This window comes from Haemorhous mexicanus, chromosome 10 (assembly GCF_027477595.1).
Source record: "Haemorhous mexicanus isolate bHaeMex1 chromosome 10, bHaeMex1.pri, whole genome shotgun sequence".
Taxonomy (NCBI): domain Eukaryota; kingdom Metazoa; phylum Chordata; class Aves; order Passeriformes; family Fringillidae; genus Haemorhous; species Haemorhous mexicanus.
In genome coordinates, this window is record NC_082350.1 from 12130014 (window position 1) to 12143361 (window position 13348).

Below are 13348 nucleotides of genomic sequence, written 5' to 3' on the forward strand. Positions count from 1 at the left end.
TACATTTTCCAGTAGGCTTCAGGAGACCCTTGTTATAGGATTTACTCAACAAATGGAAGGTCTGCTGTGTGATCTCGTGTCTCCCTAGGGAGAATTATAAATAAATAAGGGAATTCCTTAGTCCCACTTCTCACACTGTTTTTGCCCATTGATTCCTGTCTTTGTGTTGCAATTGTGTGTCATTAACAGCATGTAGATATTGTTGCTAGAGGAAATACTTCCTTATTGGAAAATCAAAATATTATTATGTCTATGTCATTCTGCATTACGAACAATGAAACTGAGACATTGAGTGTTTACACTAACACTTGTGTTTCCATGGCAGCACCAAACAAGAACTGCTTCTGTCTCTCTTGGAAGGAGGTTGGAAATAAATAAGTGCAATGCAATTGCAAAGTTTTTCATTACTTTACTTGTGGCATGATTATTAGAGATTCTGAAAATCTGTACAGTTGAAGCTGTTGGAGTGCAATTGAGGAAGGTGTCCTCTACCTGAATGCCAAGTAACTAATCTCCTTTAGGCCAGCTGTGAGGCTTGATAGGATGTTCCAGAGCTGAACTGCTTTAGGTTGGTGGCACACCTTCTGAGCTTCTGATGTCATCCAGGCATTTAAATTTGTGTTTCCAAGCTGTTTGCCTACCAAGTCAAAGGCTCAAACTTCTTGAAACAGACCTAACAGGACCATCCTTTTGTACTGTAGAATGTAGTAACTCAATTCCTGTTTATTCTATTTCATAAGCTGCTTTTATTCACAATGAATTCTGAAAACAGTTTTTAGTGGAAACAGTCATTTTATTGGATAGTTGGTATGCTTATGTTAAAATTAAGTTCTTATCCATTTTGCGTTCTTTTTCTTGACTAAATATTTGTGTTGTTGTGAATGAAAACCATGAAAGATGCTGAGATAGCATAAAAGGTAATTAAGATTTATGGCTAGAGTGTATTCAGGTTCTTCCTAGACTTCCTTTTTACTTATGTCAGTACATCTCCTGACAATATTTGGATACCATCTACATGCTGTTTTTGAACTTTGACCAAGCTAAAGTCTGTCCATAATAAAAGTGAGAGCAAGTGCCACTTCAGCAGATTCACTGTATCCAACTTCTACTTTGGGTCAGAGTTTTTTGAATCTAACCATGTTAAAAAAACTGTAGGGAAACTTTGGTTTTGTCCCTTAATTTGCTGTTGTATTATGGCACAGGTTTATTATTTTGTATTGTATACTTTGATTCTGTACTCCAGAATTTATTGGAAAGGTAATATATTTAAATTACATAAAATATGAAGATTAAGATACTGAATCTTGACATTTTCATCATGGAAAACATAAATCTTATCTCAAAAGTAGAATGATTTTGCTTCAGATTAAGGGGTACATTGTTTTTGTAGTCAGTCTGATCTTGTGTTCTGAAAGCAGAATGGGTCACGTGTGATCTGAAATAATCCATTTGGGCAAGTTCAGCCCAAAATGTTGGTGTAGCTAGACTGTAAAGAGGTTAAGTTTGCAGAACATTTCATGAAAGGTTCTTCCATGAACTCAGCATGCAGCAGACCTTTTTCAGAATTACTTGCCTATGAGTGGTATAGGCATAGGTAAGGTTTCTCTTGATATATTTTATTTGGAGTGCTGAATGCAACAACACAAAGCACGGGCAGTTTGAGATCCTCTTGAATGATGCATGCAAAGGAAACTGCGTGAAACTGATACTGTTGATAAATTTGCATGGCTAGTCTGTACACCCAGCAGCCAAATGAGCCTGGAGGCATTTTGTTTGGATGAAAAGGTATCTTACTGAAGTGAGCTTTTATCTGCCTTATAAGAGAGTTGCTCTTAATCCTGACCTGAGCCTCATGAAATTGTTCTGTACTTACACCACAGTAAGTGAACTCAGAGCAGGCCCATGACCAGTCTAATAATGAAATATCTCAGCTTGTTTTACTTCTTATTCATCCAAGTTTATCTTAAAGCCATAGAGGAAATGTTGATTCTGTTACTGACCATAGTTACTGTACTATGTTGAATAAATTCCCGTGGAGTAATTAATTTCAGTTAATTAACATCTAGATCTCCTTTCATGAGATACATGTTTTGTGGACAAAAAATTTATCACTGTCTGGTTTGATAGCCTTACTTTAGCAAAGGTCAGTGAAGGTAAAAATACTATTTTTCCCTCTTAAATTCACTATGTAATGTCGTTCCTAAAAGACTGAGGAAAATTCCATGGATTATTGGTTTATAAGTTGAATATTGGTTTATATATTTCTTCAATGTTATCCTCTAACTTCTAGTAATTAAATACTTTTGATCATCATAAATATATGGAGTCATGTTTATAAGCCCAGGCTGAGAAATATAATTTCTGAGTGTTCCAGGTTGTGAAGCTTCAGACTGTATCATATTGGAAGAACTTTGCTCTTCATACTGCTCTGCCAATAACTGTAATTGATACCATAATTGTACCCCATCTCTTCTTTCAAAACTTAGCCATGTGCTTGCAAAATGTTTATTTATATATACATATGTACATACACAGATATATGTATGTATATAGCTAATTAGTTTGACCTTTTGGTGCTCTCTTTGTTGCATTTGAAGTGGATCTATTTTTTAATCTTTTTTCTTTATAAAGCCTAGTGCCTATCAGTTTACAGGTGTGTTAGATTAGTTCTTTGAGATCTGGCCACACCTGGGATACTGTGTCCAGTTTTGATTTCTGCCACAAAGATGTGGACAGGCTGGAGGTGGTCTAGAGAAGGGCAACAAAGATGATCAGAGGACTGGAAGCTGCCATAGGAGGAAAGACTGAGAGAACTGGGTTTTTTCAGCCTTGAGAAAAGAAGGTTTAGGGGAGACCTTAGCACCATGTTCCAGTATTTAAAGGGTGGTTACTCCCTTTTAAAAGAAGTCACATGGAAAAGAGGAGGGGTAATATCTCCAGGTTGTTCCTGGGGACACTCCAATTGGTCACAAGACAATTTTTTACAAAGGGGAACAGTCAGCCATTGGAATAATCTCCCCGGGGTAGTGGTGCATTCCCCAGCATTGGACACTTGTAAGACTTGGCTGGGCAGGCTGCTGGACCATCTTTGTCTAGAGAATGCTTTGCCAAGAAAGGTTGGACTGGCTGATTCTTGCTGTGCCTCCCAACCTGGCATTCTGTGATTCTGTGACTCTGCTCCACAATGAAGGCTTCTTTCACTTTGCATACCATACAGTGCAGTTCTTTTCTAATGATGTCTCCTGCAGCCTTACTAGTGATACAGGAAAGATAAGTTATCTTTCTGTGTCCTATACCAGGGCAAACAACAATAACAATAAAATTACAAAGCCACTGAACTCTAGTGATTTTTCATTTTGTCATAAAGATTGAGACTTATCACAATAAGATAAATACTTACCTTTTCTTAATTTAATTCATAATAATCACCACTGCTGTTTTATTACAGGCCACCAGTGCAATCCCTAAAACAATTTGTGCTTTCATGTTATTAAAGGATCAATTCAGTTGGCCCCTAATCATCTTTTTATTTGAAGGACAAGAATCATCTTGGCATAAATAAAAAGTTCTTTCAGTCTAAGATGAGTTGGGGTAGGGAAACCAAAAAATAAACAGAACAAAACTGGGTAGATTTAGCTTCTTGAAAAACATCAGAAACCTCTGTGTGTGTGTGTGTTCAAATCAAGCTAAGATTCTGTATGTTAGTTCCATTGTTCAAATCTTTATTATATGCGGATATTTCCAGTAATTTTTAATTAGCATTTCCTCTTTCCTTACTGTCTAAAGGGAATATGTGATGCATATTCTTGTTTTAAAGGTTTTTTTGTGTGTCTTATACCTTGAAACATTTTCTCACTGAGACTGGATAGAACTCCTGGTTTATTCTGGCAAGATACTAAAAGACACTAATAGTGCTTGAAAGCTATCCTGTTCTCATCACATTGACTTAGAGTCCTGGATAACTAACACAGGAATACTACAGGTTAAACTGTGTTTTGGGGGGATTTTTTCCCATTAAAATCTGTAGCAGATTCAAAGCCAAATAAGAGGAGAATTTTCATGTTTTGTAATTATAGATAGTACATAGTAATAACCAGCTGGTTGTTGATATAAAAGCACAACCTGTATATGCAAATGATGCTCTCTTGGCTGTAATTAGAGACAAGAGCTTTAAGAATGATGCAGCAATAGGCAGTATTTGCAGCAGGGATGGAGGAGGTGTGTCCCTGATGCAGACAAAAAGGACAGTAACAAAAGAAAATAGGCTCTCGAGTCAGCATTCTAAACTCCATTGTCACTGCAGTAGCAGCTGCGTGTGGAAATGAGGCAAATAGAATTTGAAATGAAGAACTGGAGAAGAAATTGCCACTTGCCTGCATGGATGGAGACAACTATTGGGCCTGATTGCCAATTAACTGCTCTGTTTTTTCTGACAGCTTTGATAACAGGTCAGAAATGTGGCAGGAGCTCACTTTGACCTACTCCATCCTTTGTGGTTGCTCAGCCGTAGATACTCTTCTGCACACAAAGAAATACCACAGTGGTACCAACAGTAGTTTGTATCTGTCTTATGTTGGATGTGGATGATTTCCAGCAGAGTCCAGTGAATTATCTTTAGATTGAAAAAGCCTTTCAGGCATAAGAAAGCAGGCTAGGACTACATAAATATTGTCAATTCATACTAAGCATATTTTCAAGGACTAAAAAAAGGATCAAGGGTACTTCATCAGCATTAAAACAGTGTTTGTACCTACCCTGTCCTGGAGCAGCAGGATATGGTTTATTGTAGGTGGAGACTACAGAAAATCTAAGTGTCATATGAGCACACTCAGAGTACAGAGAAATGTTTACTGGAAATGCAAATACCTTTGAATAGGTAGTCATAGTTCCAAGACCCAGATACCTCTGGAGGCTAAATCTTGTCAGAATTGCCTGTGCCCTGAGTCATCTTGGGTGGTGATGAGCCTGGGTGTGCAGGGTATTTATTAGCTTAGATAGAAGGTCCCTGTTAGTGGACTGGAATTGTCTGTAATGTCTGACTAGTTAAGGTGTTGTCTCTGAATGTTCAAACTCTGTCTCTCCTGAATGCCTGAACCATGATTGCAGCGCTTCTGCCATTTAATTGATAATTTACCCTGTCAGATATCATAGGCTATTTAAGGCTGTCTCTTTAGAGCAGTTATTAGCTTTCTTTTTCTGCTTCATTCGAGAACAGATGTTTCTACTGTGTAACTGAAATAATCAACATCTTTGGAAATCAAAGATTGCTACTTTATGAAATAGAATATGATGGAAAATCTGAATTAACAATTATAAAAGGGCAGAAATTAAACTAATTTTATGCAACTTTGCAGGAATTTATAAGATCTGAGTCATGATAATGGTAAATAGTTAACTTTAATAGTGCCAGCAAAAATGCTGTTGTCTTTTATAGTTGCATAACTAAATATTTCACTTATGATTTGTCATGACATTTCTGTATTTCAGAGGAGTGTCATCTGTTTGGGTTTTTTTTTTTTTTTAAGATTTGGAGCTGTTTAAATTTCCTTAGTAATTTACATTTAAATGTTTTATGTTTTCATCAATTTTTCCACAGTTCATTAGTTCTTTAATTGCCACATCAGGTTCCCAGAGAATGTGCTTGCACTTCCAGAAATATCTGTCTGAATATATATCTTAATTTTTTTTTTTTTTTTTTATTATGGACACTGGTACATGCTATTAGTAAGCTTAGCAAAACGGGTAAGAAGGATTTTAGTACTTAAGTAAGATCTAGTGACATGAAGGAAAAAGACTTAACTTGCCACCCACACTCAAGGCCATATCCTGTGTGACCCACAGGAGCAGTCCCAATGAACACACAAAAAATACTAACCCAAGTAAAGCAGACAAAATCTATTTAAACAACCCACTGTTGTTTAAGAACTCTGTTTATATAGCATTGTGGAAGAAAAAATTTCCACAAAAGGTGGGGAAGCAAAAGTACAGCCTTTCCTAAGGGCATCCAGCATGATTCATGCTAAAACTGATTGTTGAAGTCAGGTTTCCTTTTCTAGAGTCGTGTCCAGTGGGTTACAGTCCTGTTCTGCTGGTATGCATGATTTTTGGGGAAGAAGCAGCTGCATTTAGCAGACCAGAATATATTTATTGTGAGCATGGTCATTCTGGGAAACATATTTTTTTCTTGCTCTAAAGCAAAAGCACTAAACCAGAAGGAAAACTTGGGCAAGTTTAGAACATCTTTAATGAAAATATTTATGTGAGGTGGATTTTTGCCACTTTTGGCTTATATAGTAAAAGCAAAGATGAAACTTGGACATTTAGGACTGGCACAACCCCTCCTGTAGCAGCCTGTGCTCCCTCTCTGTCTCCAGCCAGGTGCTGCTCAGAGCTTAGTGCAGGCAGGGTTGTGCTGCCCTGGGCTTGCCTTGTGTGTGCCAGTGCTGCACACGGTGGAAAATGACAAATGCAAGTATAAACTTGGGTGTGGAGACAACTGCATGTGGCTTCTTTACAAAGCTGCACATACTACCAATAAATCTGAATCATCCTGTTGTAGTAAAGCTTTGATAAGAGGCAAAATCTTTCGTGGGAGTTTATCAACCCTTGTGAAGGTGCCTTCAGTTTTGTTCGGCTTTTCTAAGAGGTCAGTAGAGAAAGGCTCCCACTGAGACTCCAATCTTGGCTCAGTAAAAGCCTTCATTCAGCTCTTTGACAGTGTTAGGAGACAGCAGGGTGTCAGAAGAGTGGTAGAGTTCAGGTGGTGCTACCTCCTGGAGTCGTGGAAAGGCTCCCCAGTGTTCACTGACAGATTGTGGGCAGGTCCTTGGAAGTGTCCCACTGAGGTTTGTGTTGTGTAAATGTTGGAGTGCTCAGTGCTTTGCAGGACTAGATCCCAGCACTAAGCACTGCTTGGCAATGATACTGCATCTCACTTAGAAACTAATGTTTCCAAAAATTGTTTGTTGAAATGGGAGGAGATTTTAATGCTGGAAAACCACTCAAGCAATGGAGGTAGGTTGCTGGCCAGAGCTTATTCTATGCAAATGCAAACATCAAATGTACGTAAACAGGTGCTGCTGTTGTGAATTTTCACTCACTGTTGCAGTGAAAAGAATTGCTAGGTAGCTGATGTACTTGAAAGAGTTGTAACATTTTAAGTGTGTCAGGCCTGGACGTGTCATTCAGGTCTGGTACTTTATGTTGAATAGATCAGTAACTTATATGTGTCTGGAATTACAGCCTGCCTTATATCTTACCTGTTTATTGTTATTATTAGGTATTAGCAATTGAGGACAACACTTCTGCTGTCTGAAGATGGAGAACAACATAACTACTATCTCTCGTGAAGAGCTTGAAGAGCTACGAGAAGCATTTGGCAAAATAGGTATGTTTTAAATATGGGAGTCAAAAGGATGCCCTTATTTAGGGCAAAACTGTGAAGGATTTGTGGAAGAAATCTTTATGGATCACTTGGTTTTGATAGGACTGTATTTTCCCTCTGTGTTGCCAGTAATATCAAAAAAAAAAAAAAAAAGTAAAAAGAATGTTTACATAGAGTCCCTTACTTAGACCGGAACTACGTCTGTTAATTTCTTTCAACTTCAGCACTGAAAACAGATACGTTTTCTTGAAGGGTGATGGTAGCATTTTATGTGTTATTTTTATGTATTGCTACATAATGGGACTCAAAATTCAGGTTTCTGAACTCCTTAATTTGGAAAAACTTTTGATTAGGCTTCAGGTGTTATATATTTTCATGTTTGATTACTGACACTTGATTTTTGCTTTATTTGCATGATTTGGTGAACTAATAATTTCATTTATTCAATCAGATTTTATGTTTTAAGAGAACTAAACTTGGAGATTTTTTGATCTTTTGTTAATAAGATCAGCTTTGTTACACCAGTGTTAATAAATAACTACAGTTTTGTATGCTTGTGAGGATGTTTACAGATTAATCAGAGCACTCAGAAAGTGTAAGAAATTATATAGCAGCTAACCCTTTTTTTCCAGATTGCACTGCTGTGTGTGTTCATATCTGCTTTATTTCTTATTTACTGCCATACTGAGGGGTGATGTGTAACTGTGCAGCTCCGGAAATCAAGCAACCATGTTTGTAATCAGTCATGATGGGGGAACAGGATCATTTTAGGCAAGAACTCTTAAATATTAGGAATCTTTACTTGGTAAAGAAACTATTGGGAAACTGTATGTTAGAGATTTGGAAGACCATGAGTAGTATGGAGAAGTGAAGAGAGAAGTATTCAGGTTCTGCCAATACAGGTATCATGTGATGCCCAGTAGAGAGTCAGGAAGATTAAAATAAAAAACCTAACTTTACAATAAATAATAGAACAATGAACCCATTGACTCAGGATATTGCTGAGACCAAACAAAGAGTAGAAATTCTACAGGGAGTAAGATACATCCATGGAAGATAATTCATGAGTTGCTGTTAAACAATCATCAGGACATCTATAGCTCAAGTAGTTAATATCCTGCAGGTGCTGGAATGACAGACCAAGGAGAAGAGCACTACATACGTGGATCAGTCTAAGAGATGTTAGCGTAGGTAGAGACTCACTGGTGTTACCTGACAACTTTTCTATATGTTTGGTTTTCACCATCTGTTTTCCTTCTTTTTCTCCGTTCTCTGCCTGCATCTTTTCATATTTCTGCTTGAGAATTGTCTGTACTGCTCCTACTCACTGAAGAGTATTTTTTTCCTTATGCTTTTTGTAAGACATAAAAATTAAGCATCATTACTTTAATTTTTTTCGAATTTCTAATGTCTCTATGGATAGAGTACTTGCAGCTAAATTGGTAAACTGAGAGAAGGCATTTATTTAACTCTCATCATGGAAACTTACCCTCAGTGAAAGATGAACCTAGAGAAATAAAATAGCTGGTAATCTGAGTGAGCTCATGAGCATGTCCTCTGATGGTTAGACCATCCCTGTTATTATGTATGGTCTTACATGTCTGCAAGCCAGGGGATGAATTAATGCATATGTAGACATCAAGTTTGTGCATTGATTTGTGAACTTTTGATAGTATCAAAACCACAAAAATTTTTTTACCCTGTGTTTTTAGCCTTTTGTCTTGAAATGTGGCTGCTTTATGAAGCTGTACAGAAGCTACATAGTGTAGTATGGATTACAAAAAAAATTACTGTATAGCAATTAATTATGGCTGGAGATGAAAGCATGTTTCTCTGCTTGCCCTTCTCTAATGAGAGGCATTTATGCACTCTGGTATTATTGACTGAGTTCTGATCCTAGATGCAGTATGAAGAGATGTTTTGAACTAGTAAATGGGGAAAAAAAAACCAAAAATGGGAGCATCTTGACAAGTCAGAGAAGTGGACACATCATCTGCTTCTGTTTCTGATTCATTGTGATGTTCTCTTAAATTTCTTAAAAATACATCATTCATAGAGCTCTTCTAATCACAACATGCATCAGATTTGAGCTTACTGATTGCAAATGGTTTAATATTACAGTAAGCATGTATTAATTGTTGTCCCCTTGACATGAATGTTTATAGATTATTTTGCTGGGAGTATTAAAAAAAATAAGAAAATCTTGAACTTCACTATTTGCAAATTTGCTGTCTTGTTCTATCTGTGCTCTGGGATCCTAAGGCAGTTCCTGAGAAAGCCTATAGCAAGATGGCACAAGTCCTAGATAGTTGTGCCTCTAATCCACAAGCATTCCTTCATACGAACTTATCTATATCAGAGAAAGAAGCACTCATCTCCTAGAACTGTGTTTATCATGCTTCATTTATTCTTAACAGTTACCATACCTTACTATGAGTATGCATGAGTTTACATGAGTATAACTTGTGCTTTCGTTCTACAGATATTGACAACAGTGGGTATGTCAGTGATTACGAGCTTCAAGACCTGTTTAAAGAAGCAAGTCTGCCCTTGCCTGGTTACAAAGTCCGGGAGATTGTAGAAAAAATCATTTTAGTGACAGATAGCAACAAGGATGGGAAAATCAACTTTGAAGAATTTGTCTCTGTAAGACCTTCCCTTTGGATGTTCCTCGACTGTTTGATATCTATGGAGAATTAAGTGCTACAACTAAGTGCTATTTTTATATATAACTATTATTTTGAGTTTTCTCAAAATAATAGTTAAGTTTCTAAGTTGAGTGACAACTTAGAATATCCTATATAGTTATTTTCTATTTTTTATCTTTCGCATTCCTATTTATTTTAATGATTCTGATTTCAGCAGCATGTGAAAGAGCAGTAGTTCCAATCAGTCTTGTTTTCTGTTTCCTCCAAGGTGAGAGGAAGGAGTACATATTATAGGAACTGTTGGGTCAGCCCTTGCTCTGACAAAAGAGCAGACAATTGGATACCAGCCTCTGAATGCTCTTAGTAGGGCTTCACTATGCTTAATCTCTATACTAATGGCTGTTTATTACTGGGAGTGAGGTACAAGTTTTCCCTTTCACTGGGCAGATTTCAAAGTTTTAGGCTTTTCTAATGAGAATTGCTCACTGGTGTATTTTAAAAGAAACAAGCACTTACCAGGCTGTTGGTTGTGTATACTTGGGGGTGATGATGTTATGTTTTGAAGTTAGACTACTGCTGCTAATTGCACAAGGTTGCTTGTTGAATTAGGGATTGGTCTTTCTTTTGGAGATTCTAAACATACAAATATTTGCTTCCAGGTATTAACTGTGTCCTACACTTCACTGTCAGTCTGAGACGTTTGCAGTATTTGGGCAAACCTAGGACATACTAATATATTCAATGTGGTTTACATTGCAGGCAGGTGGAACATGATACTAGCTTGATAAAGGAAGGGCATGTTTAACTGTCATGTTATAACCTTTTACATGCAAAGCATGTGGGGAAATAAGTGGGAAAAATATACTATCATCATCAAAAATGGGTGTATCTTTAGTTGTGTTCTTCAGTTTACCAAAATATCTATGGAAAAATTATGTATGTCTATTTTTTTAGATAGAATGGCTTAATAGAGGTATTCACTGTGAAATAATATGTTAGATATCCAGTATACATATAGATATCCAAACAGTAATTATTTCTTTTTAGAACAGAAGTAGTAAATATCAAAGAAATTCAATCAGATTAACTACTGACTCTAGACTACTTAGATGATTTAACATAACATTAATAACATAACGTTAATTAACAACATAACGTTATTTGAAGGTACAATCAATCACAAAATGCTTTCTTTTTTTAAAATTTCAGATAATTCAGGAATTGAAAAGCAAAGATGTTAGCAAATCCTTCCGAAAATCAATAAACAAAAAGCAAGGTATTACAGCAATTGGAGGAACATCAGCAATATCTAGTGAGGGGACACAGCACTCTTATTCAGGTAAGAAATAAGTAAACTTGGGCAAATTTTCCATGGAGGAAGACTCTCTGAATTTGCACTACAGATAAAACAGAGCCTAGCTGGAAACTGTTGGCAGTAAAAGCAAATTCACACAGCGAAAGCACGTGGAGATAGACAAAGTGAGTGTGGGTGATAGTTTATTAGCTCTGTTCAATTGTTGCTTAGTTTCACTCCTAGTTGTGCTTGGAGGCAAGTTGGGCATCTGTGTGACAGCAAAAGAGGAAAACAAGCACTGATACCTTGTGGGGGAGGAAATAGCCCCTTTGGCATACTTCTAGTAAACCTAGTCAAGTTTTTGCCTTCATTATATGTTAATGGACCCTTATTCCTATATTCAGATAAAAAAAATGAATGAATCCTCATTTTCATTTCCACAGTGTTAACTAACATGAACTAAAACCCCACTAACAAATACTACATATCCTTTCTGGATGGACTGCCCTCCTCATCTGTCTCTGCATTACAGAATTGTTCACTCATACACGGCTTTTGCATAGACTATCTCACACTGAAGAAGCTGCTTTTAATATTTGATCTGTTTCTTTCTACCTCCCTGTGCTGCATGTAATTTAAGTTGGTAATTGTGCCTAATTGCATTGCAGCTCCTAGCCAGAGTGTGAACTACCTTCTAGGATCATATTGCAATCAGCAATATTGCAACTTTTTTGATTCACTTAAGTCTGGAATTTATGTTGTTCCAGATTGTGTTAAGGTTCTGTATATGAGGAAGATTTACTCTGATTAACCAAAGGTGGCAATATCCTCTTTTTCAGTAGGATTCCAGCACCAGCTATACCTTCTACATCCTTAAAGCAGGCGATATGCTCCATCCCAAAGGATGCCTGTAGGGCATCAGAGGTGATTCTTTAGATGCAGTTTTATTTTTGGTGGAGAGGAACAAACCCCGCTAGAGCACGATTCACCTGGCCTGGCCTCACCCAGCATCTGATTTATGAAGAGGTGAAGTGTGCTCTAGAATTTCACGTTGTTTCCCATTTACAATGAAAGAAGTGTAGTGAGTCAGGTGCTTCTTGAGGTGGAGTGAATACCACCTGTATTCTTTGGGAATTTGGATACTGAGACTTGATTGACTGTTATCCAAATAAGCTTTCTTAGATACATCGTAATAAATTATGCACTGAATATGAAAGAGAATTTAAAACTGAGATATTAAACATCTTAATTTTCTCAAAGCTAAAGACAGCTCAGCAGTTCAGATCAGTCTCAAAAGGCTGCCAGTCTCTGAAGTCCAGCAGAAGGCTGAATGAAACACTGCATTTTAAGCAAACAGTGCATGGAGTGAGATGTTGCATATTTCAGATGAGACATTTTCCCCTCTTCTTTGTAATTGCTGAGAAACCAAATTTGAAGTCAGTCTTGAGGACACCTTCTCTAAGATGTTCCTATGATATTCATGTTATCCTTCAGAAAATCACCAGATACTTAGAGGGTGCAATGGGAGAAAGGCCAAAGGTGTTCTCTGTCATTGATCTGATTTTTTTAATAACTGACCTCTGTGAAATTAAGGGGCTTTGTTGCAGATGAACCTCTTTGACCCAAGTATGCTGTTACTAGTATGTCTTCATGAAAATGTTAATCTATTATTTTAATTCTGTCTTTCTTTTCAGAGGAAGAAAAAGTTGCCTTTGTTAATTGGATAAATAAAGCTCTACAAGATGACCCAGACTGTAAGCACCTCCTACCCATGAACCCATCAGATGCCAGTCTGTTTAAATCCCTTGCAGATGGCATCCTTCTTTGGTGAGTACAAGGCTATGAGAAAGAAAAGAAATTATTCTCAAAGGTTAAATGCTGATCACAGTGACATGAAAACTGTAGACAGGCATTAAGATCAAGACCCCACCCTTAAATATTTCATTTGTTTGCCCATAGTATTGTGATTTTTTTTTAGCATATTTTCTTTGTGACTCTGCATACACTATAGAAGCAGTTTTA

At 37.0% G+C, this 13348-nt stretch overlaps 1 protein-coding gene across 5 annotated transcripts in view; it reads left to right on the forward strand.

Annotated features, from left to right (window-relative positions):
- The window catches only part of PLS1 (plastin 1), a 42103-nt gene that overhangs the window by 11944 nt on the left and 16811 nt on the right, over positions 1-13348 (forward strand). For all 5 annotated transcript variants that reach the window (XM_059855381.1, XM_059855382.1, XM_059855380.1 and 2 more), the window contains exons 2-5: positions 7280-7387; positions 9867-10030; positions 11242-11371; positions 13021-13153. In XM_059855381.1, the coding sequence (XP_059711364.1) occupies positions 7318-7387; positions 9867-10030; positions 11242-11371; positions 13021-13153 (497 nt within the window). In that variant the 5' untranslated portion in view covers positions 7280-7317. The remainder of the gene's footprint in view (positions 1-7279; positions 7388-9866; positions 10031-11241; positions 11372-13020; positions 13154-13348) is intronic.